Genomic DNA, 26285 nt, shown 5'->3' on the forward strand with positions numbered 1-26285 from the left:
AGGGGCTGCTAGAAATCAAGGTTAAATGACAAATGCGATGCTGTAATCAGTTAATAGCGGCAATTCTTGCTGTCAAGCGCCCTATAACATGAGAGGATGCTATTTGGCAGGGAGTCAAGATGGACATTTTGTTGGTGGGAGAGCTTGTTATTAGCCAATCAGCATGGTGCAAAATATTAAAACAATGGCAATTGGCTTAGAACAGATGATAATCTTCATCTTACAAATGGCCAGGCTCAGCAGTCAGCCCCCCCCACCACCCTATACTCTGATGCCAGGCTCTACAGTCAGCCCCCCACCACCCTACACTCTGATGCCAGGCTCTGCAGTCAGCCCCCCACCGCCCTACACTCTGATGCCAGGCTCTACAGTCAGCCCCCCACCGCCTTATACTCTGATGCCAGGCTCAGCAGTCAGACCCCCACCGCCTATACTCTGATGCCAGGCTCAGCAGTCAGCCCCCCCACCGCCTATACTCTGATGCCAGGCTCAGCAGTCAGACCCCCACCGCCTATACTCTGAGCAATAACAAGGTTAAAAGACAAATCCTAGAAGTAGAAGTCCCTCTGATGACTTCATCCCAGTTTCTGGAACCTCCATTTATCAGTTCTTCGTTATCCAGCTTTCCCATGCACAGGGAATGTACAACAAACAGTATGGCCCCCATCACCCTCTCCTCTTTCCCATTCTCTGCCTAGTAATTGCAATGTCCCCATGTCTTACCTCAATGCTATGCAGGTCTGCAATTCAGAAACAAGAAAGCTGTAATGGGGCCATATTGGTTTCACCCAACTTTCCCAAGAGACAGCGGTATATAAAAGCGAATAACGCCACAGGACAGAAGAATGCGAGCTCTTCTATCCGCACATACAGGAACATACCGATAACAGAGGCATGACTGATCATACATACCCAAGGATTAGGGCACAGACTTGCTGCTCCCCACTGCTCAGCCCTATCTCCTCCGCGGTGGGCTCAGGACTCAGACTAAGCTGGAGGTTGTCGGCCACATTAAGCACAGACTTGACCGCGGAGGTAGCGCTCACTTTCTTTATTAAGGCTATGTGCTGCTCCATGGTGCACACTAATCCAGAGGAAGCAAGTGTTGTAGCGTTCTGGCCTTGATAACTCCCCGGGACACAATTATTGTAGCAGGGCCGGATATAATCTCCTTGTAGCACAACGAAAACTTCTTACATGTTCCAAAGCATTTCCCTTGAAAAACAGCCCGTGACGGCGGTCACAGCATAAAGTGACAGTCACCCAACCTAAATGAGAAGGCCTGGGGGCGGCTGGAGGAGCGTGCATCTCACGCCTGTTACATGAGGGTCCCAGCAAGAAGGAGAAGTGAGATACAAAGTTCCTTCTTTTCTGCTTTGCTCTTGGGTAACACTACATGACACGAGCCCACATTTTACGCTCACATGGAGCAAGTGAGAAAGTGACGTAAAGCCCATCTGCTCACGAGTCCGACAGAGGAGACCTGCAGGAGCCGCTTCCCTACAGACGCGAAGAAATGCTGCTCTACGAGAATGAGTGACCCTTCCCATAAGGTGTGTCTCATAAAGAAGGTAAGAAGTTTGGAAGAAAGGTAAAGCCATTGCCCTCCTACCTCTGCTACTGTAAATGGAGCACTTAAGGGTTTACAGAAGGCTTAAGTCTGCACATCATACCCTGCAAGTCTCATCCCTGCGATGGCGACTGTACAGGAGAGGAATCCGTCACCACGTGAGAACGGAAGAAGCCGCGCTGTACAGACCGTAAAAATACCAGCTAGGGCACAATTCACATAGTCCCTTTAAAAAAAATAAATAAATCCAGGCCAGTCACACCAGTGAAGCAGCACATGCCAAGCCCCATCTCGGGTCCAGTGACTTGAGTGTCCACTTTTTTATTTTGCAGTAGTGATCAGTGAGAACTAACATGCTCGGTACTCGTAACCAGCAGGTGGACGCTCGGATGGGTGTGACTTGAGTACCGAGTATAATTGAAGTCAATGGGGAACTTGAACATTTTTCTGGAAGACCCCCATTGACTTCCATTGTACTCTGTACTCAAGTCGCACCCATCTGAGCATCCAACTGCTCATTATGAGCGCTGAACACCCGAGCATGGTAGTGCCTGCTCATCACTAGTTACGAGTACTGAGCACCCGAGCATGGTAGTGCCCGCTCATCACTAGTTACGAGTACTTAGCACCCAAGCATGGCAGTGCCCGCTCATCACTAGTTACGAATACTGAGCACGGCAGTGCCCGCTCATCACTAGTTACGAGTACTGAGCAGTCGAGCATGGTAGTGCCCGCTCATCACTAGTTACGATTACAGAGCATCTGAGCATGGTAGTGCCCGCTCATCACTAGTTACGAATATCGAGCACCAGAGCATGGTAGTGCCCGCTCATCACTAGTGGTGACACATCTCTTGTCTGAGATGGTGGAGGCTAGGGTTTGATTCCAGCAACTTGAGTATCCACTTTTTCTTAGGACACCTTCTAAAAATCCCCAGACCTAGTTTTTTTAAAATTCTTTTCAGCAATGTAAAAAAAAAAAAAAAAAAAACCTCCCCTTTGATTGCCTCATTACAGTATCTGGATGATTCTGCTCAGGAACCACTTTTGCCAAGAGCTGATAAATATCAATGGTTCTGGAAGAACTCCGTCTGTCCATGCATTCTATTTGAATGGCGCACGTAATGCAACTTGTTTCCTAAAGCGATAGTCTTGGAGCTTGAAATGGAATCTGCAGAGATCGAGTGATCGCACGGTGAACAGTCATCATGAGACATGTCTGGCATGAGCTTAGTACCAACAGATCCCCATAACATGCTGCAAAAGCAGATTGGGTGTTCAGGAGTCCTGGGTTGTTTAGAGGCGTTGTCTGAGACTATTTTATTTTTTTTCTGTGGGCCCAAGAACTAACAGACAAATAGTTCACAACTATCTACCTGTTCTGCCGGGCAAAGAGAGCTCCTGCAACGTCATGTTGTAAGAGCAGCGGCTTCTCTTCAGCTCAGTTCACGCGGTGTGATTACTGATTGACATCCGGCTCCCCGCTGGCTAACTGCAGGGAGTCGGCGGTGACCACTCCGAGTTGATGCCGGGTAAAGCAACTACAGTGGAACCTTGGTTTACGAGTAACCCGGTGTGCGAGTATTTCGCTATATGAGCAAAGCTTGCTGTAAAATTGTAACTCCGGTTACGAGCAAGCTTTGTAGTACTAGTAAATACTCACCGCACACACGTCCGGTGCTGCACTCTGACCCGCTCTTGCAGTCCACACAAACACACACAAACATATGTTATGCTCACCTTACCTTCCAGTTCTTGTAGTTCGCCGATACAGGATGTGTATCGAGTAACCATCGCGACGATGGAGGAACTTCCGCTGTCAGCCTCTTCTCAAAGGCAGCACGCTGACCAATCAGAGGCAAGCGGCTCCTGCCTTTGACGTCAGCGCTCTGACAGCGGAAGCTCCGGCATCAGTCGTTATGGTTACCTGATACACATCCTGTAGCGGCGAACTACAAGAACCAGGAGGCTGGCAATGGAACGGAAAGTAAGGTGAGGTGAGCATAATATATGTGTGTGTGTGTGTGTGTGTGTGTGTGTGTGTGTGTGTGTGTAGTCGTGGGTCATTGTAAATTTACAAGATCTACATAAATATGGGGGGGGGGGGGGGGGGAATTAAAAAAAAAATCACCATACATATAAAAATAAATAAATTGGTGTGAGGCATGAATATTATATATTTCAATATTCTAGAACTATATAAATTAAATGGTGACTTATATGTACCCATAAAAAAACCTAAAACATAAAATACGTGTCCCACACAAAGAAAGCCTCATACAACCAAGAGCAATGACAATAATAAAAAAATATTTCAATTTTATAGAAAGATAAAAAAAAAATATTATGAACATAAGTAGTGTTGCTGTGACCCAAATGCTACTTGTGTATTGCGCCACAATAGGAAAAAAAAAAAAAAAAAAAAGAAAAATCTGTACACAAAGCCCAAAATACTCTGGTCGTTTAGGTTATGCTCACACTGCGTTTTGTCAGTTATTTTGAAACCAGGAGCTTTTGAAGCAGAGACCGGTTCCAGTAAACCCTTCGTTTTGGAAGGTTGTTTTTTTTTTTTATTACCTAGAGATATTTTGAAGAGTTTTGCATGAGTGTGGCGCCCTGGACAAGCCAGGTCGTCACAGAACTACACCAACACACCCCACACCCCGGTTAGGCACACCTAAGCCAAACACAAAATCCTTGTTGCCTTCCTCCAGTGGCTGATGTCCACACCAGGGGGTGGGCCAGGCGGTTGATCCCGCCCACCGAGGAGTTCACAGTCCTGGAGGCGGGAAAAGGAGAGTGGAGTTTAGTAGAGTTGAGAGTTGGAAGTGGAAGGAGGAGAGTGAAGTGGTAAAGGAGCAGACAGAAGTTGGTCCGGGTGTGTGGCCCGGGCACATACAGCAAGGTTGGCAGACGGTGGTGACCGTCTGCAGGAGAGGCTGATTGGAGTGAACCGTACGGACCGGGGACGGGCAGTGGCCCGGCGGTACCGGACCGGTGAACAAAGAGAAGCCAGCACCATCCGGCAGGTCTTACGGACCCCGACAAGGCTAGGAGTCGCCGTTGAAATTGTCAAATCCGTTAGCGAAGGGAACCTCCTGGGTTTCCCAGCAGCCAAGTCCCAATAGAATGAGACAGCTCAAACCGTGAAGGGAAACACAGTCACCGCCAAGGCTAAAGTTCCCAGGGCCAGAGCCTGCGGGCAAAAGGGGCTGCTTCAGCACCCATGCAAGCTGGGGAGTGGGTTACCGGTGGGAACCCATTGGAACCGTACACACTACATAGGTGCAGGGAAAGGCAGTCACCATCAACCTGCCGGGAGGAGAAACACCGCAGCCGTCTGTGGGACCTGTCCATCCAGCCGTGTGTTTTACCGGAGACTTTGCATTCGTCATTGGCTGAGTCAGTACCACCGTGCCATGCGGCACAGCGCTGCCCCCGCGACCCTGCACTATAACCCGCCTGCCATCCATCCATCCCTACCTCACCGGGCCCCGGGACAACCAACCCCCCTACCCACGGAGGGGAGAACCAACATCCAAGCTGCTCCCTGTCATCGCTCCTGGGATCCCCGTCCAGAGCAGCGGTGGTGTCACCAATCTCACCACAACAGTGGGTGGCGTCACGGACAATATCCCTAAACCCAAACCACCCCCTTTCACTCACGGGCGAGGAACACTCGAGCCACCACCGAGCAGCAGCAGTAGCCGGACCCGAGCAGTGGGTGAGCGCAGCGTCCCCTCCTCCGCCCGCGACATGAGTGTTTTTTTCAGCCCTTGGATTGGATAGTGTGGAGAGGCCTCCTTTAAGATCTGCTTCAAAAAGGTGACGGGAACCCCCCCCCTACATCTATCTATCTATACAAACACAGACACACAGACACACACACTTCATGTGAAGAGGGTTTTTTGAGCTTTTTTGGTTTTGTACAGATTCAAAAGTTCAGATTCACCATAGAATACTGAGAGTTTTCCAACCATTTTCAAAGTATATCTGCCCCAATACAACCAGAAGAAGGTGCAAATACTAAAAATCACATATCTACCGGATCCGTGCTTTCCTTAACCAAGAATCAGCAAAAGCATTAGTGCATGCCCTCATCTTCTCCCACCTTGACTATTGCAACCTCCTGCTCTGTGACCTCCATTCCAACACTCTTGTACCCCTCCAATCTATCCTAAACTCTGTGGCCCACTTAATCCACCTCTCCCCTCGCTATTCCCCAGCCTCGCCACTCTGCCAATCCCTTCACTGGCTTCCCATTGCCCAACGACTCCAGTTCAAAACACTAACCATGACATACAAAGCCATGCACAACCTGTCTCCTCCCTACATCTGTGACCTAGTCTCCCGGTACTTACCTGCACGCAACCTCAGATCCTCACAAGATCTCCTTCTCTGCTCCTCTCTTATCTCCTCTTCCCACAATCGCATACAAGATTTCTCCCGCGCCTCCCCCACACTCTGGCATGCTCTACCTCAGCACATCAGACTCTCCCCTACCGTGGAAAGCTTCAAGAGGAACCTCAAGACCCATCTGTTCCTACAAGCCTACAACCTATAAGAACCCGCAATCCCGTACACCACTGCGCAACCAGCTCTGTCCTCACCTATTGTACCATCACCCATTCCCTGTAGACTGTGAGCCCTCGCGGGCAGGGTCCTCTCTCCTCCTATACCAGTCTGTTTTGTACTGTTAATGATTGTTGTACGTATACCCTCTTTCACGTGTAAAGCGCCATGGAATAAACGGCGCTATAATAATAAAATAAAATAATATTATTATAAATAAATAATCATAATTATTATTATTATTATTATTATTGAGTGAATAACTCTGGAATCCAGCAATCTAAGACCAGGGTCAGATGGCCGTACTGGATCTAGGACCACTGTGGACGTCACCGGCTCACTGCACAGCTTCATCTGCTCTGCTGCATATCGGACGAGCTGCCTTCCATTTGCATACACTAGTCTGCGATGGACATCAGACCATAGTTGCGCTTACTTAATTTTTTCCATCTTGGTCTTTGTGGAAAATCAATCATATGGCCCTGGCACACTGGCTTTTTTGGGTACATTTGCTCTCCACGTGGACTCTTTGGATGCACTCGGGGCAGCACACCGGTCTGAACGAGTCCAGAATCTGACATCTAAGGCCGGCTTTACTGCGTCAAGTGCAATAGCCAAATCCAACTATGCAGCCCAGAGGCCCGAGGACTGATCATTGAAAATGTTCTAGTGCCATCTAGTGGACACACATTATTACTGCAGTTATATCATCCACCATTACCACATTATACAGGTACTGTATGTGCGGTGGATGTGCTGCACAGATGAGATATCACTGCTCTGTATATCCAATCACTGGTAGTACAGAGCAGTGATCCTCACATCCACCGCACATACAATATAGTAATGTGCCCATCCATGTCCCCATACTACACTGCGTGAAGAATTATTAGGCAAGTTGTATTTTAGAGGATTTTTTTTATTATTGATCAACAATTATGTTCTCAATGAGCCCAAAAGACTCATAAATATCAAAGCTTAATATTTTTGGAAGTTGGAGTGGGATTTTTTTTAGATTTGGCTATCTTAGGAGGATATCTGTTTGTGCAGGTAACTATTACTGTGCAGAATTATTAGGCAACTTAATAAAAACCAAATATATTCGCATCTCACTTGTTTATTTTCACCAGGTAAACCAATATAACTGCACAAAATGTAGAAATAAACATTTCTGACATGCAAAAACAAAACCCCAAAAAATTAGTGACCAATATAGCCACCTTTCTTTATGATGACACTCAGCAGCCTACTATCCATAGATTCTGTCATTGCTTGATCTGTTTACGATCAACATTGCGTGCAGCAGCCACCACAGCCTCCCAGACACTGTTCCGAGAGGTGTACTATTTTCCCTCCCTGTAGATCTCACATTTATGAGGGACCACAGGTTCTCTATGGGGTTCAGATCAGGTGAACAAGGGGGCCATGCTATTATTTTTTCATCTTTTAGACCTTTACTGGCCAGCCACGCTGTGGAGTAGTTGGATGCACGTGATGGAGCATTGTCCTGCATGAAAATCATGTTTTTCTTGAACGATACCGACTTCTTCCTGTACCACTACTTGAAGAAGTTGTCTTCCAGAAACTGTCAGTAGGTGTCTGGGAGTTGAGCTTCACTCCATCCTCAACCCGAAAAGGTCCCACAAGTTCATCTTTGATGATACCAGCCCATACCAGTACCCCACCTCCACCTTGCTGGCGTCTGAGTCGGAGTGGAGCTCTCTGCCCTTAACTGATCCAGCCTCTGGCCCATCAAGACTCACTCTCATATCATCAGTCCATGAAACCTTTGAAAAATCTTAAGATAATTCTTGGCCCAGTCTTGACGTTTTAGCTTATGTTTCTTGTTCAACGGTGGTCGTTTTTCAGCCTTCCTTACCTTGGCCATGTCCCTGAGTATGGCACACCTTGTGCTTTTTGATACTCCAGTAATGTTGCAGCTCTGAAATATGGCCAAACTGGTGGCAAATGATATCTTCACGCTTGATTTTCCTCAATTCATGGGCAGTTTATTTTTGCGCCTTTTTTGCCCAACACGCTTCTTGCGACCCTGTTGGCTATTTGCCATGAAACACTTGATTGTTCAGTGATCACGCTTCAAAGGTTTGGCAGTTTCAAGTCCACTGCATCCCTCTGCAAGACATCTCACAATTTTGGACTTTTCAGAACCCGTCAAATCTCTCTTCTGACCCATTTTGCCAGAGGAAAGGAAGTTGCCTAATAATTAAGCACACCTTATATAGGGTGTTGATGTCATTACACCACACCCCTCCTCATTACAGAGATGCACATCACCTGATTTACTTCATTGGTAGTTGGCTCTCAGCCTATACAGCTTGGAGTAGGACAACATGTAGAAAAAGTATCATGTGATCAAAATACTCATTTGCCTAATAATTCTGCACACAGTGTATACTAATGTGCCCTTTCTGTGGGCTCCTCTTCTTATAGTAATGTCCGCTTGGGCTCCTCTTCTTGTAGCAGTGCTCTCTAGAATTGCCCCCTAGTCTGCCAGTCTTCACACACATGCAAAAGAAAAAAAATATATATATATATATTTTTCTCACCTGTCCTCGTTCCCTGTGTCCTCTGCCTCTTACGGCCGCAACCCCTTCCTTGCTGGTCGCTGCTGGTGCAGGGACTGTGCAGCCAGCGGTTTATAGCAGATGACTGACATCAAGGCGCTGTGCAGGATGTGCTCTCTATGCAGTTTCTCCAGTGATCAGCTGCTGGCTTCTGATTGGCCGGTGGCTGATCATAGCGGTATACAGAGCTTGGCTCTGCAGAGAGCCCGGGAATCTATCATCTGTTATAAAGCGCTGACTGCACAGCCCCCTGCAGAGGCTGCTGACAGCGCTTTATATCAAATGCAGATTTCTGGGCGCTCTGCAGAGCCAAGCTCTGTATACAGCTACTGCAATGATCCGCTGCTGGCCTCTGATTGACCGGCAGCTGATCATAGCTGTATACAGCGCTCCTATCTGCATAGCGTCCGGGAATCAGTCATCTGCTATACAGAGCTCACTGCACGGGCACCTGCACAGGCAGCGTTCAACAAGGGGGCACTGCGTGCACGCCACCAGCAGCATCAGAGGCTGCATGCAGCGTACAGGCAGCAAGAGCCCTGGACTATGGAATGTGGGGGGGGGGGGTGACTCGAGCGCCATGTACCTGCCCAGTAGGGCGGCTACATGATGTCGGCTGTGATGCCCGTCGACAAGGCAGCATAAGCGCATGCCCAGACGTCGTGACATCACAAGAAACTGCAAAATCACAGTCCACTCTGAGCCGGGGGAGAGCGGCTGACAGCAGGGCAGGTAAGTAGTCACTATCTACTTACCTGCCCCAATGTAGCCCAGTAAGAAAAAAAAAAAAAAAAAATTATATATATAAAATTGAGGGGGAAAAAACAAAACAAAAACAAACTGTAAGGGTATGTTCACACTGCATTTTGTTCCATAGTTTTGGTTTTTTTAAGTATTGTATACTAAATAAAAAAAATGGAAGAAAAAGTGCTAATGATCAAGAGAATTGCCCTATTTATTGAACATCTTTTAACCCCCTCAAGCTTTCAAAGTTAGAAAGCCTTATAAAGCCGTGACCAGGCCATTCTTCGGGTGTTTTTCACTAGGAAGATGCTCAATACATGTTTTTGAGCATTTTCTTCATTGTTAAAAGAGTGTGTCCACTTTCAGATGATGCTCGGCCCCGGCTGCTGCTTGTTAAAGCTTACAACACCGCAGTAGTCATCTTCACCGGGGCTATCGGGGAGTTTCCATTGCTACTCTTGGTATCTAAAATTGGCTGCGGCACCAAAGTCACATCAACAGCCAATCAGTGAGCTCCGCAGCTCTGCCCGTGTAAACAGACACCCCGTGCAGAGCCGCTGAGCTCACTGACTGGCTGCAGAGGGAGCAGCAGCGGAGACTCAGTGGTCCCAGGGATGGCGAATACTGTGCAGGCGATAACATTTTAACAAACTGCAGAAATATTATAAATACTAGCTGTACTACCCGGCTTTGCCCGGGTTAATAACTGCTGTTAACAAAATAGAATGTATTAACAAAAATATATTCTGCAAAAACCACAAAACAAATAGATATAAATGTAATTATAATGTCTCTCCCTTTCCCTCTGTCTCTCTCATTCCCTCTGTCTCTCTCATTCCCCCTCACCCTGTCTGTCTCTTAACATGTCTCTCTCCTTCCCTGTCAGTCTGTCTCTTTGTCTGTGTCTGTCTCTTTGTGTGTCTGCCTCTTTCCCTGGCTGTGTCTGCCTCTTTCCCTGGCTGTGTCTGCCTCTTTCCCTGGCTGTGTCTGCCTCTTTCCCTGGCTGTGTCTGCCTCTTTCCCTGGCTGTGTCTGCCTCTTTCCCTGGCTGTGTCTGCCTCTTTCCCTGGCTGTGTCTGCCTCTTTCCCTGGCTGTGTCTGCCTCTTTCCCTGGCTGTGTCTGCCTCTTTCCCTGGCTGTGTCTGCCTCTTTCCCTGGCTGTGTCTGCCTCTTTCCCTGGCTGTGTCTGCCTCTTTCCCTGGCTGTGTCTGCCTCTTTCCCTGGCTGTGTCTGCCTCTTTCCCTGGCTGTGTCTGCCTCTTTCCCTGGCTGTGTCTGCCTCTTTCCCTGGCTGTGTCTGCCTCTTTCCCTGGCTGTGTCTGCCTCTTTCCCTGGCTGTGTCTGCCTCTTTCCCTGGCTGTGTCTGCCTCTTTCCCTGGCTGTGTCTGCCTCTTTCCCTGGCTGTGTCTGCCTCTTTCCCTGGCTGTGTCTGCCTCTTTCCCTGGCTGTGTCTGCCTCTTTCCCTGGCTGTGTCTGCCTCTTTCCCTGGTTGTGTCTGCCTCTTTCCCTGGCTGTGTCTGCCTCTTTCCCTGGCTGTGTCTGCCTCTTTCCCTGGCTGTGTCTGCCTCTTTCCCTGGCTGTGTCTGCCTCTTTCCCTGGCTGTGTCTGCCTCTTTCCCTGGCTGTGTCTGCCTCTTTCCCTGGCTGCATTGTGACACGCCAACATTCCATATAAGGGCGTGGCTGCGCATTCTTCTGAAGTTCTGGCTGCATTGTGGCTCCCAGCTCCATTCGCTTTAATGGAGGCAGGTTTTTTGGCGAATAACTGTAAAGCGTGGGGATAAAATTTCCCCTCAAAACATAGCCTATGACGCTCTCGGGGTCCAGAAGTGTGAGTGTGCAAAATTTTGTGGCTGTAGTTGCGACGGTGCGGATGCCAATCCCGGACACACACACACACACACACACACACACACACACACACTATATAATACATTTTTTAACATACCCTAAGCACTGTTAGTCAATTTTTCACATACTAGTTCATTTTTCCCCTGTGGATTACGTCGGACCTGCAGGGGTGTTTTGGGGATTAATAAATTAGAGAAAGAGGGTGGTTTTGTTTGTTTTTTTTAAATAAAATAATTTTTCCCTGTGTTGTGTTTATTTCTTTTGACTTACAGAGCCCCTCCCCATTTCTAACCTCACGCTTGATGACAGCTGTGATTTTTTGACAATCACAGCTGTCATTGACCTTTTTTCTTACCCAGATTGCAACCGCACCAAGGCAATCGAGATGAGCTGAGTAATATGCGCTTCTAATGAATGCAACAATTCTGAGCAGGCTGCGGGCTGCTATTTTTTTAGGCTGGGGAGGGCCCAATAACCATGAACCTCCCCAACCTGAAAATACAAGCCCCCAGCAGTCTGCTTCATCATGGCTGGGTATCAAAATTGGGGGGGGGACAGCACACGATTTTTTTTTGTAATTATTTATTTAAATAAACTATAAAAAAAAAAGCAGTTTGGGGTCCCTTGTATTTTGATACACAGCCAAGATAACACGCACGCCTGGGAGCTGCAGCCTCTCTCCGTCTGTTTTATCTGCACTGGGTATCAATATACAGGGGACCCTACACCATTTTTTAATTATTTATTTTTACACTCGACAATCAATCACAAACGCCAGCAGTGTGACTGCAACCAATCACAGACTATGCCACAGAGGGAGGGCAGGGAAGCAGTGAATATACACGAGAGTTAATGAGTGGACCCAGAAGCAGTGTGACTGACACGCGGAGACTCGGGAAGAATAATTGTCCTGTTCTAATCAACCTTTTTGCTTCCTTTTGCAGTCCACTAGCCCTAACACCATTTTACAGCACACAAGTTCGGGTCCTCAGATTTATAGGGAAATAGGACAAAAATATATTTCTTGCTATATAAAACTTCCTGGTGATCAAAATAAGCAAATGGGTCAATAAAGTGCTGTATAAAGAGGTAACAGCTCCTGCCAGGGGGGGGCTCGGCTACATGCACAGTAGATGCGCACACCTTTGCTGCAGGCATCCTATACTGATTTTAGTCAGGAATATCTTAGAGCCAGGTATAAAGTCTTCTTATTCCCATACCTCCCTTGAGTGAACTGCTAAGTGACATATCCTGGAAAGTGTTTAATCTCCGGTGTTCAGTGCCATTCAACTTTAGGCTCAGTTTCCCATTTAGCTGTTCCACTTTGAACAGACCAGTGGAATTAGCATCACGTGCCCTTCCGTTTTATTTGAACAGAAAAAAAAAAAAAAAAAAAAACTACGGAAAAGGCCATACGGGCATGTGAACAGCGCTTTAGTGATGTGCAGCTTCCTCTCCTGCCTGCACTGATCAGCAGTGAGAGCATGGGGCAGGAGAGACCCGAGTCGCTACTCTGTTCTCAGTGACCAAGAAGGACGTGATATCTGCGCTCCTCCCAACCACAGAAGAAACTGCCCCCGGACTATAAGGCCATGTGCCCATGGGAGATTAAACCTACGGATTTATCTGCGGAAAATCCGCGGATTTTCAGGATTTTCCAGATAAATCCGCAGGTTTCAGCATGCACAGACACTCCCCATGTTATCCTTTGGGACATGGGGAGTGCTGTGTCCATGCTGCGGATACGTGCAGCTGCGGATGTCCCGCAGCCGCACGTAATTGCATGAGAATTCTTTTTGCGGAATTACCTGCGGAAATCCCAGCCCTTCACTATGGAGATAGAGGCCAGGACTTCCGCAGGTAAGCCGCATGAATGTCCGCAGGTTTACCAGCTATTTCGCTGTACTACCGCAGGTAATAGCTGCGGATTCCAGCGAGCAGCTCCAGGAAACCTGCGGCCGTACCTGCGGATATATCCACATGTAAAAGCTCCTGTGGGCACATAGCCTAAGGGTACGAGCCCATGATCAGTGTTAAGCCGCGCTCACATCAGAGGTATTTTGCTGCAAAACCGGATCAGTCATAAATGCGTTTCAGTTCTATTCATTTACAATGGAATCGCGTCAAGATGCGGTCACATGCGGTTGCATGCTGCATACACAACCAACCGCATGTCACCGCATCTTGCCGCAATTCCATTGTAAATGAATGGAACTGAAACGCATTTATGACTGATCAGGTTTTGCAGCAAAATACCGCTGATGTGAGCGCGGCCTTAATCGTGTTTTTCACTGCATCCAAAACGCAGCGCTTTACAGTACAAGCAAGGTGGATGGGATTAATAGAAATCTGCCTACTGAGTTTCTTTTTTACGCTGTGTAATCTGAGCTGTGGAGTCTTTTTCCAATGCGCTACATGTCAATTTGTCTTGAACGCTGAGTTTTCTGTACGGATTTTCCCCATAGATTTGCATTAGATGTGGAAAATCTGTAGGTAAAAGACACACATGTGTTTTACGCAGCAGAAATGCACCAAAGCAGAAAAACCCCAGAAAAACCCCCCAAACAACTTTAACACTAGAACTACTGGACTCGTGACACCTATATAGAAATACATGGTGCAAAGTAGTCAAAATGACTACCTCAGTAGTTCTAGTGTTAAAGGATTACACACCAAATAGAGACAAAAACGCAATACAAAACACAGTATCAAAAAACTCACCAAAAAAAAAAAAATAATGCAAATAAACTAGAGGTGCGGAGATTGTGCACAAATTCTGCAGTGTCAAAAACTCAACTGATCCTGATCGTGGCCTACGATGCCCAACACATTTTAGCAATTTGTTTCCTCACTATCAGGTACATCTTAGGTTGAGTTCACACAGCCTATATTCAGCCTGAGCGCTGTCAGTAATAAAACGGACAGCAATCAGACCATGATGCAGTGGAGTACAGAGATTCTTTTCACTAACCAAATTTTCTTTTTTTGGAAGGGGGGTGGGGGGGGGGGGATTGCAGCATACGTTAATTTTTTACTATGATGAGACTCGCACATTCAACTCTATGGGTGAGCAAAAAAGAAAAACTTGGGCGCCATACAGAGGAAAAGTATAACATCAGCTTCTTAAAGCTAAATTGCAATTCCATAAAAAAGAAAACTGTAAATGGTTTTGTAAAGTATTAATAATTTCTGCTGGAAAAAGGATAATGTTTGTACACAATAGTATGTGGATTGTATATGGATTACTAGTAAGAACCATCATCCATGTTTTCTGGATGAGATTGATGACTTTTATACATTTGTGTGAATTTAGCCTTATTCCAGGTGCAGAAAACAAGTTGCTTTTTTTTCTCATCTGAGAAGAGTTACACTAGCGCTCATTACATACAGGCCGGTCTCATTAGGTGTCAGACACGGTCACCACATCAACAGCCGCGGCCTAGTCCCTATACTGACCACAACCCCACACTTACAATCATAAAGTGCCCACATGGGAGTCAGGGGGTCACTACAGCTTTCACCCAACAATTATAACCAAATGTAGTCATTACGCCCAAATTGTACCTTCCTCTGTAGCTGTAATATCCGAATATTGTTCCCAACGTAGTTGCTCCTTCTGATTACTGATTGCACCATCAATGTACCCCTACACATAATACTGCCCCTTTAATGCCCTCTCATCAGTGGCTGAGCCCCTACACACATTACATACCCATTTTTGTGCCTTCTCATAAATTATAATATGATGGAATTGCCAACAAATCCTCATAAGTGAAATGGAAGCATGACCATCTTATTAAAGGGAATCTGTCACCAGGTTTTTGCTCCCTTATCTGAGAGCAGCATAATGTAGAGACAGAGATCCTGATTCCAGTGATGTGTCACTTACTGAGCTGTTTGCTGTCATTTTGATAAAATCAATGTTTTCTCTGCTGCAGATCCAGCCGTTATACAGAGCTACTACCTGCAGCACGACAAGTAGTCCTGTAATAATAATCTACTGCTGATAATTTAGTGGTTTTATCAAAACTACACTAAGCAGCCCAGTAAGTGACATGTCACTGGAATCAGGATCTCTGCCCCTACATTATGCTGCACTCAGATTAGGTGGCAAAAACCTGGTGACATATTCCCTTTAATTGCTAAACAATAAAACCTCGAATCATTCCTCTTTTCCCATTCCAAAAAAAAAACATTAAAGAAATTAAAAGCATATTTAAGCATTTTGTTATCACCCTGTCTATATAAAAAAAACAAAAAAAAACAAAAACACACACACAGATTCCCTTTAAAGTGGTATTCTCATTCTTGTAAGTGATGACATCAGTTGGGGTCCGACCTATAGCACCCCACCGATTCTAACACTGACCGAGGAGAAGTGCTGGTTCAGGGCAGCGCACCCAACACAGGCCGCCCGACTTCATAGCCAGACACTTGAAGAATTGGGCTACAAAGCAACTTTGGCCACAATATCGGCTGCACAGCCAACTATCGCAATGTGCCGCTGCACCATCATGGCTTAATGCAAGAGAATAGGGTGGCATTATTTCTCTGAAGGTACTGCAACAAGCAAGACGCAAAAAATCCAACTGGGTCCAAATTTTTGTAGGTTGCTAGTCGCAGTATCCAAGGAGTCATAATGAAACATCATCCACCTGCATCATGTGCACAGGAATTTCTTGGCCAAATGACCGTTATAATGGCAAACATCACAGTATAGATGCAGCCAAAAGTAGACATGCTGCAGCTAGTGGCCCCGAGACGCTGCTGCCTCCTTATGCCCAGGATCGGGGAGGGTGTTAAGGGGGCTTTACACGCAACAACATTGCCAATGAGATGTCGTTGGGGGTCACGGAATTCGTGACGCACATCCGGCCTCGCTAGCGATGTCGTTGCGAGTGACACATACGAGCGACCGCTAATGATGTAAAATACTCACCAAATCGTTGATTGTTGACATGTCGTCCATTTCCCAAATATCGTTGCTCATTCTGGATGCAGGTTGTTAGTCGTTCCTGAGGCAGCACACATTGCTACGTGTGACACCCCAGGAACGACGAACAACACCGTACCTGCGTCCTCCAGCAACAAGGTGGGCGTGTCTTTCCTTCGGCTGCTCTCTGCCCCTCCCCTCCAATTGGACGCCTGCCGTGTGATATCACTGTGACGCCGCACGAACCACCCCCTTAGAAAGGAGGCTGTTTACCTGCCACAGCGACGTCGCTAGGAAGGTAAGTATGTGTGACGGCTCCTGGCGATATTGTGCGCCACGGGCAGCGATTTGCCTGTGACACACCAACGACGGGGGTGGGTGCTTTCACGATCGGCATCGCTAGCGATGTCGCTGCGTGTAAAGCAGCCTTTAGAGAATGGATCCCAGCAGATCATTCATAGATCCCATCACTTACCCCATCTTACCACTACATTATGCATTTTGTCCAGCAGTATTACCATCCACCGGTTGTTGGGACATGCTGGGGATCATAGTTGTGCATCATAAGAGGAGTGGTGGTAATGAAGCATGGCGGACCTGCTGCTGAACCCACTCATTTTCTTGGTTGATGTCACACAGACCTGTATTCATTCCAGATCACATTGGCATAAAGTGATGAAGCCTTACAATTCCCGTATTGGAGACAAGAATGTGAAAAATTCCAACTATTTCAGAACCTGAACTTAAGAAAAGCTGGACATTAACTTCAGATGGCGTTGACTTTAATATGGAAAATGCGGCCTCCGATTCCATCAGATCCAGATTACTCATCTTATAAATGGTCCTTCTCCCCCACTACTTATCTGAGATCCGTGTCAGGTCTTGTGACTCTTCATTCATAGTGACGGCACGCAGCTACAAGTGGTCCGAGTCACGGGTCACGGAGCAGACTGTCACATATTAGATGCCCAATAACAACTTCTTTATCATCATGGAGAGGCTGTTTAAGCAGCAGCATTTTAATGGAATGATCACAAGTAGTTCCCCCCCCCCCCCACAAAAAAAAAAAATGTGATTTCCTCTGTGGTGGCGCTGCAGGAGAACAGAACATTAGGCGATGCTCACTCTCTTGCTCTGCGGGCAAAACCTGCTCTTGGCAGTGAAGAAGCCACTTACAAAAAGCAGGATTTGCTCAGTTTTTTCCTGGGTTTTCTGGTGCAGATTATAGGTGTCACTAGTATATTTTTAATACAGTTACATTTTATTACCCAAAAAATGAGCTAAAAACATAGCAATAAGGCATGATTTTGTTTTTTTTACACTCCCATTGCTTTCTATGAGTTAAAAAAAAAAAAACACAAAACCGCTGAAAGAACTAACATGCGGCAGATTTAAAATTACCATAAAAAAAGCACAGTTTTCCAACTTAGAAAAAAATGTGTGCATGAGATGTCGGAAGTCCCACAGCTGTTACTAGTACTGTAAAAGCCGCTTTAAAATGTGCATAAAAAAAAAAAAAAAAAACCCTGTAAAAATGCTTCAAGTGAATATAAGTAGATTATTTTGCATTTTTTTCTGCGCAGATTTGTCACAATTTGCTGTAAATGAGAATCCTGAAGTCTCCTGCATACGTTGCTTATTTTCTCCTTGCAGATATAAATCTATTAAATGACAATTCTTTCAGCGTTTTTACTACAGATTTCACTCGTACTAATAAGTGGAAAAAAAATCTGCACCAAAAACACATTGAAAAATGCACCAAAAATGATTCAAAAAGGAGCACACACCATTAAGGCCCGTTTCATACATCCGGCATTTCTCCGGATGTCGGCTCTGGCACGCATGCAGTACAGTCCATTCATTTACAGTGGAAGCGTGACACCATGCAGTTGTGTGCTTCATACACAACCACATTTGTCCGCATGGTGTCGTGCTTCCACTGTAAATGAATGGACTGCATGCGTGCCGGCGAAATACCGGATGTATGAAACGAGCCTAAGGCTGCTAAGTTCGGGTCAGGACTCCTGTGGCCGCTCCGTGAAGCATGGTCAGATTGCTACCAATCACTGAGGTTCCTATTATTGTTGAGACACCTGTCTAACATGTAGGAACTGTCAGAAGAGGAGAAGCCCTTTAAGCTATAGAGCAGGATTAAGCAGCAGGTTGGATTCACATCTACAGTAACAATATGTGGCCCTTTTCACATCTCAGTGCGCGCTCATTCCAACATGTGCAGGAGACGCTCCCAGCATATATGTAAAACAGTCGTAGCCCCCAATAGAAAGTGTCCTTATAGGCTGTCACTATAGTTAGGGCACAACAAAAAAAAATATAAAAAAAAAAAACCATATAAACCTTACGCTAAATTTTCCCCCATAGTGGCTATTGGCTGATGTATACTTACATAAACTAGCGTCAGATATGAATACTGGGGGGGGGGGCTGCGGGGGGAATAAGTCAGATATGTAGATGTGAACACAGCGTAAGGCCGAGTGAACATGTCCAGTAATCATCCCTTGAAGTGGATCCAGCAGTAATCCTTTGGCAAAAAAGTTCTGCAGACAAAACTTTTGTCCATTTTTTTTTAAAAAAAACTATTTCAGCTGGATTTTTTTAAATGGATGACGGATCCATTAACAGATCGCCATTTATCTTCTACTTGAAACTGATCTAATAAGTAAAAAAACAGATCTTTTACAATCGAAGAGAAAATGGACAGTTAATTAAAGGGAACCTGTCGTCACTTTTTTTGGCTATAAGCTGCAGCCACCACCACCGGGCTCTTATATACAGCATTCTAACATGAGGTATATAAGAGCCCAGGCCGCTGTGACTACATAAAAAACACTTTATAATACTCCCCTAACGGTCGCCCTGCGGTGGAATTGGGTCACGGAGGAGTCTCAGTTCTCCGGTGCCGGAGCCTCCCCTTTCGGCCATCTTCGTCCTCTTTCTGAAGCCTGTGTGCATGACGTGTCTACGTCACACACACTCGCCGGTCCTGCGCAGGCGCACTACAATACTTTAATCTGCCCTGCTCAGGACCTGAATGCCGGCGAGTGTGAATGACGTCGGTCGCGTCATGCACCGCGGCTTAAAATCAAATTTTTATTTTTATATAGCGCTAACATATTCCGCAGCGCTTTACATACATCAGGAACACTGTCCCCATTCTAGACAATCTAGAGTCCCTAACTGTATGTCTATTCTAGACAATCTATATGTATTATGTATTGTAGACTGTACTGTATTGTAGACAAACTGTATGTATTCTAAACAATCTAGAGTCCCTATCTGTATGTCTTTGGAGTGTGGGAGGAAACCGGAGAACCCGGAAGAAACCCACGCAAACACGGGGAGAACATACAAACTCCTTGCAGATAGTGTCCTTGGTGGGATTTGAACCCAGGACCCCAGCAGTGCAAGACTGCAGTGCTAACCACTGAGCCACCGTGCCGCCCGGCTTCAGAAGAAGGAGGACGAAGATGGCCGAAAGAGGAGGCGCCGGACAACGGAGACGCCTCTGTGACCCAATTCCACCGCAGCGCGACCGTTACGCAAGTATTACAAAGTGTTTTTTATGTAGTCACAGCGGCCTGGTCTCTTATATATAGCATGGTAGAATGCTGTATATAAGAGCCTGGTGGTGGTGGCCGCAGCTTATAGTCAAAAAAAGTGGTGACAGGTTCCCTTTAACGGATCTGTTTTCCATAGACTTCAATATTAAAAAAAACAAAAAAAAAAAACTATCCAGTATTTACAAAGGGAGAAAAAAAAAAGTTGTGTCTGCACAAGTTTTATGACAATGGATTGCTGCTGGATCCGTTCTCTCAGATGATTACTGGACATGTGATCTCAGCCTTAGGCTATGTGCCCATGATCAGTGTTCACAGCGGTTTGGATGCAGAGTGTTTTTGCTGCGTCCAAAATGCTGCGTTGTACAATACAACAATACAAGCATAGTGGATGGGATTTACAGAAATCCCATGCCCACTGTGCGTGTGCGGCCCGCAGCGAAAACTGACCTGCAATGCGGCTTCCCAAGCTCCAGCATGTCAGTTCTTTGCTGTGGAGTGTTCTCCGCAGGGTAAACCGAGAAAGTCCACAGTGCCCTGAACCCTCATCGTGTGCAAGGGCAGAGCGGTGTTCTGTGGAGAGCACTCACGTCCCCACAGGAGAAGACACGGTGTCCACGATGCAGCATGTCCAGATTATGGGCACATACCATAACATCTGTGAAAAGCAGTGTTCATGCCCTCTATAGATCCAGGTGGGCACAGTGCAAGCCAGGAGACTAAACTGTGGCCATTATCTCTGTACAGGGAGAGAACACTACTACATCACATCAAAGGGATATATTTGGCAAGTTAAAAAATAAAATCCATGTACAAACATCTACAATAAGGAGACAGGCGGGAGATGCAAGTGTAAAGGAAAAGTGGAGCAGACGCCCAAGACAAACAATCACACTCCATCTCACATTATCTACAAGGAGGAGGGAAAAGAAGGTGGGGGGGGAAAACACCTGTGGGAGTATAACCCCCCCCCACCTCCTTACACCACCTGAGGTGGTCTTGAAGAATGTCTGGTGAGAAAAAAAAAACAAAAAACTGCAAGTCCCTTCTTTGGAGCAGATGTGGATGGAACGTGCTGCAAACTGCACCGTCCAATCAGAAGGCTACAAATAGACAAGATAGAATGTTCCAAAACACTGGAGGAAAATAAAAACTGCTCCTAACAAGAGGCATCTCCTGAAGTGGTTTCTGCTTAAAAACCTTGTTGGATTTGTCCGCCACTGACGTGTGAACACAGCCTTACATGTTCCCAAATTTGTAAATACAAAAAGAAGCAGGTGACATTACCAGAGGTGCTGGGGCATTATTTTTGTCTCCTTATCTTATTAGACAGTACAAGAAAAAGAAGACATCAACTACTGGATTTGCTTTCAGCACAGGGCATTATGCGCCTATTAGTTGCGCCTGACACATGACAGCTGTTCTCCAGCGTCCGGGCGTCTGTCTGTCTGGCAGAGAGCAATGAAGTCCCCTATGTGCAGAGCAGTAAAACGTCACTAGTGTCATCTGCATTGGTGGCTGTGGATAGCTTTTACTACATAACATGGGAAATTCCTTTAATGTCACCACACAGAGACATTTGTCAAATGTTTCTGTAACTTGCTGCAACTAAGAAAAAAAAAGCAATTGAAAATCAAACAAGTTTGGAAACATTTGAGACTCTGCCGCACTGTGATGCCATAGATCATTCGATGCGATGTTGCAATGTGGCACAGCGATGGGGCACAACACAAGCCCTCGCCTAGCATGGCAAATGTGACACTACCCGGGGATGGGAACAGGAGGTTTTTGATCTTGTTTTTAAACCAAAGACACAAATGGATAAAAAAAAAGGAATTAAAATCTGTTGTCCACCATTTATTTTTATTTGATCTTTGGGTACATGCCCACAATCAGGACTCGCTGCGTCCTGGATGGTAGAGTCTTCTCTGCAGGTCAGGACCCTGTGCCCATGATCAGAGTTTGGAGCGCTGAGATCTCTCTTCTGTTCTCCTTGCGGAAGACATTTGTGACTCCGCAGCAAACAATTGACATGCTGCAGCTCGGGAAACCGCTCCGCAGGTCAGCATTTGCTCAGAAAAAACAAGCACAGCAGGCACGGGATTTCTAGAAATCCTGTCCACTGTACCTGTACTGTACAATGCAGCATTTTGGACGCAACTGAACACTGCATCTTTTGTCGCATTTTTTGGGTGCAATTATGGTACCAAAACTGCATACATTTCCTTCCCCAGCAAAGTCTATGAGATTTCACTTTTTCTGTCTGCATCTGTGAGATGACCACAAAGATGCAGCATCAGCAGGTCAATTCTTTCTGCATTTTTTAACCCTTCCAGCCAATAGGTTTGACTTAAAAAAATGCATGCGGAAAAAATGCATGTTTTGGGTATGACCTCACCACAGGTCCTGGAAAAGAAAAGTTACATCGATTGTAATATTTAAGCCAATTCTAGCAGGGAGAAGGGATAACTTTTTATACCCCCAGATGTCAAAAAGATGCTGATTTTTAGAAACTTCACTTTCTTGGATTTCAAAACCTAAACATCTGAGTTGACCACTAAAGGTATGTATAGAATCAGCCGGATAGGGGGCTCCTGAGCCTGACAGCCTCCTGTATGACTTAGGTTAGGACCAGGACTAGAGCAGACCCAATGAAGTTCGGGTTAGCCAGGAGACTTTATCCTGGCCCCCATATACGTCAATGGGGACCCAAACTTTTGGGCTGTAAAACGGTCATAGTAAGGACTAGGGGGCTGCAAAGGCATCAAAATGGGGCTAAGACAAATGTGGCGAGGGAATAAATTATAAAATACAGCATGGGGTCCCCCCTATGATTGATAACCAGCACAGGTAAAGCGGACAGTCGGTGGCTGAAACCCGCAGCTGTCTGCTTTACCTTACCTGCTTAATAAAAATAGGGGGGACCCCATGCTGTTTTATTAAACAAGGCTAAAAACACCCTATAGTATCACAAGAAAGGCACTATAGAGTTAAAGTGTACAATATGTAGGGGGCACTTTTCCTTTCTCACCTTCCAGAGGATGGTGTGGAGTCCCTATATAGACTCAATAACGCGATGTGGCCGGCCAATCACAGTAGTGCCAGTACCCGACATGGCTGAGATGGTTGGTTAGTGCCCATATACAAAAAGATTGTTGATTGGCCGCGCTGCTTTTCAACAAACTTTATTAGCATACGAACAGCATCCGGACTTGACCACGGACTTCAGTGACGAGTACTGGGCACTAATGTCCGGTACGGACCCCGAAGTTTGGGTTCGTCATCACTAGTCAGAAGCCCTGTGGCCGCCGGGCACAGTCGCAACGCCGATATATGGGCATATGGCCTCAGACCCACGTAGTGGCAGCCGGGACCCTGCCCAAAACGCGATCTGTGACAACGTCCACTCAGGACATCACTGACCCCAAACACTCATCCATCAGCGCTGATCATAGGAGGCCACAGTGCATGCACAAGAGGAGCCGACAACCCGGGAGCACAAAAACCACACTGACAACCTGCTGGACACACAAAACCACATTAATGCGAATCTGACCGCTCGGCCAGTGGGGTCCCTGATGCCGGGCACCCCAGACACGTGACCCAGCATATGACTACAAGTCCCAGCATGCAGCGGAGCAGGCACAAGCCCCCCTCGTGCTTCCACCACACTTCTTACTTCTTGTCGGTGCTGAACAGCCCGAATCCGGCGGGTGTGGAGCTGCCGCCCGGGGTGGCCTCCTGTGCCAGCTCTGCCCCCTCGCTGCCGCCCCCTCCGCTGTTGTAGTCATTGTTGTAGGTGAGGCTGGTGCTGGAGTTGGACGCGGCGCCGCTCATCTCGCACAGTCTGTAAATGGGACAAGTCCGGGAGCAGCGGAAAAAACGGGAATGTCTGCTGGCACTACGGAAGCCGGGGAAGGCAGCCGCTGTCACGTGACAGGAGGGTGACACGGCGCTGCTGCAGGCACGAATTCCGGGTGTACGAAGACTACTGCCACACAGCCAATCAGGAAGTCGCATCCTGCGATGGGCGTGTCCTAAAGTTTAGCAGCTATCACGTGATCTCTGCCGAGTTGTGAACTTCTGAGGAGCCGGAGCTTATGGAGGATCCCTCGCAGCGCCGTCCGTGCGAATTGCACTTGCAGTTTTATAAGTCTATGTGCACACAACAGGTTTTCTAGTAAAAACGCTCCAAATTTTTCTGAAAACTTCTAAAAAAAAAAGTCTCAGGCCCCAATCCATCAAGACAGGTTAATTTTATGCTGGCCTTTTAACCTCTTCACCCCCAGGCAATTTTCCAGTTATTCCTCCCCTTCTTCCTAGAGCCATACGTTTTTATTTTTCTGTCACTCTTGCCACATGAGGGATTGTTTGTTGGGGGACAACTTGTACTTTTAAATGAAACCATGAGTTTTACCACACAACGTACTGGAAAACAGTAAAAAAATGCCACTTTGGAAAAATTGCAAAAAAAGTGCAATTACACAACTGTTTTTGGGGTATTTTGGCCATAACCAATAACCACGGGCCTCCCCAGCCTGAGAATACCAGCCCCCAGCTGTCGGCTTTATCATGGCTAGGTATCAGAATTGGGGGTGACCGCACGCTGTTTTTCAAAATTATTTAACTATTTTTCTTATTTAGTTTTTTTTTTCAGCATAGCCCAGCATGACAGCCTATCAGCTCCCTGCTCCCTCACAGCAAAGCGCTGCAAGCAGTGAAACTCCGCCCACAGCCCTGTGACTCAAGAAGACTGGGGCCGGCCACAGTGATGTCACGTGATCCAAACTTGATGTGACATCACCGGATCCCCGAGGTCACAGAGCCTGGGAGGGGACACAGCGGTCTGCAATAACGCCTCTCACAGGGACTATTGCAATGCCAACATAAGGTACATGAGAGAGACATTGTTTCTCAACATAATATCGATCTAGCAAATAATAAATATGAGTGAACCACCCCTTTAAGTGTTACCAGAAGGTTTGGGTGTGACATATAATCTCATGTATTGGAATACACAGGTATTATACCTTTTGTTTACATCATTAAGATGCTGGGGCCATTATTCACTGAAGCATCTGAATGATTGATTGAGTGAGATCTGAATTATCTCCAATCTTGTTTCAATAGAGGAGCACCCAATTACAGTAATTCTTCAGTGGGTGATAGTACAGACGCAGCTTTTCTTCACACATTATCACCCTATATTACATGTATGGTGCTCATGGTGCTGATTTATAATACTATAAATGTCTGTGATAGGGGTACGAGTGGTTCTAGTTTCAGCTGATCAGTGACTGACACAGGAGAAGAAACCTCCCGCAAAATTGATGTGTAAGAGGCTGCATTTGCATAAAGAGAGAAGTAGTATCCCAATGCAATGTACTGTAGTTAAAGAGGTTGTACACTACCTTAGGATAGTTCATCACTGTCTGATCAGGCGGGGTCCGACACCCTGCACCCCCGTTCTCGGTCCTAGTGGCAGGCAGCTGGAAATGCTCAGTTTCGGAGCTCCTGCTCCTCCATCTTCTGATAGTGGCCGAGAACTGCACATCCACCTCCTATTGATTAGAATGGAAAGGTAGATGTGCAGTACTTGGCTGCGGCCACTATCAGAGGATGGAGGAGCAGCTCCAGAACTGCGCATTTTCAGCTGCTGCCGCCGGGACAGAGAACAGCTGATCAGTGGGGGAGCGAGGTGTCAGACCACAGCCGATCAGACATTGATGACCCATCCTAAGGATAAGCCATCAATGTAAAAGTAACAGCCCGTTTAACCAAGGACCAACTCAACCATAATTCAGCAAATAATATCCAAAGAACTGAGCAATTCACCCAAAGCCAATCTTACTTCAATGAAGAATGGGCTCAAATTAAAATAACTAAGCTGCATAATTACATAAGGATCCAATGTAATGATATTATTTATGTCTGGGACACTATGCACCTGATTAATCATTTTACACTTTATTTTTTTAAGGTTTTTTTGCTATGTAATTTGAAGACAGCAGGAAGTAAGGGCTGAGACAGATTTCAGTGAAATGTCATTTATTAGGCCTAAAACACACTTCCGCATAAAAAACGTGCGTGTGACACGGTCCGTTTTTCGGGTCCGTGTTCCGTTTTTTTGGGGCGTTTCTCCGGTACGTATGGCATCCGTGTGATGGCATATGCGAGCCGTGTGTACGTGTAAAATGTCCGTGTTTGTGTGTAAAATGTCCTTGTATGTGTACGTGGAATGTCCGTGTGGAATGTCCGTTTGTGTGTTGCACAATGTCGTTGATACATGTCGGCTGACAGCAGACAGAGTTGCGCGATGAGAATGAACTCGGGTGAACTTCACCCGACTTCATTGTCATGCCGCGGCTCTGTCTGTGTGCCGTGTACTGATTAGCGGTCACCTGTGAAGGATTCACCAGTGACCGCTAATCCCCCGAGTGACTGAAGTGAGCAGCCCTC

The 26285-nt window shown here is 46.4% G+C and overlaps 1 protein-coding gene across 2 annotated transcripts in view; it reads right to left on the minus strand.

The window, feature by feature from the left end:
- The window catches only part of AP3B1 (adaptor related protein complex 3 subunit beta 1), a 350885-nt gene extending 327133 nt beyond the window's left edge, over positions 1 to 23752 (minus strand). Inside the window, exon 1 of one of the 2 annotated variants that reach the window (XM_075325641.1) lies at positions 23506 to 23752. In XM_075325641.1, the coding sequence (XP_075181756.1) occupies positions 23506 to 23663 (158 nt within the window). In that variant the 5' untranslated portion in view covers positions 23664 to 23752. Of the gene's footprint in view, positions 1 to 912; positions 1233 to 23505 lie in introns of those variants that run through there. The other variant, XM_075325633.1, reaches the window with a different exon arrangement.
- Between the last annotated feature and the right edge of the window lie 2533 nt (positions 23753 to 26285).

The sequence above is a fragment of the Anomaloglossus baeobatrachus genome, chromosome 1 (genome assembly GCF_048569485.1).
Source record: "Anomaloglossus baeobatrachus isolate aAnoBae1 chromosome 1, aAnoBae1.hap1, whole genome shotgun sequence".
Lineage (NCBI taxonomy): Eukaryota > Metazoa > Chordata > Amphibia > Anura > Aromobatidae > Anomaloglossus > Anomaloglossus baeobatrachus.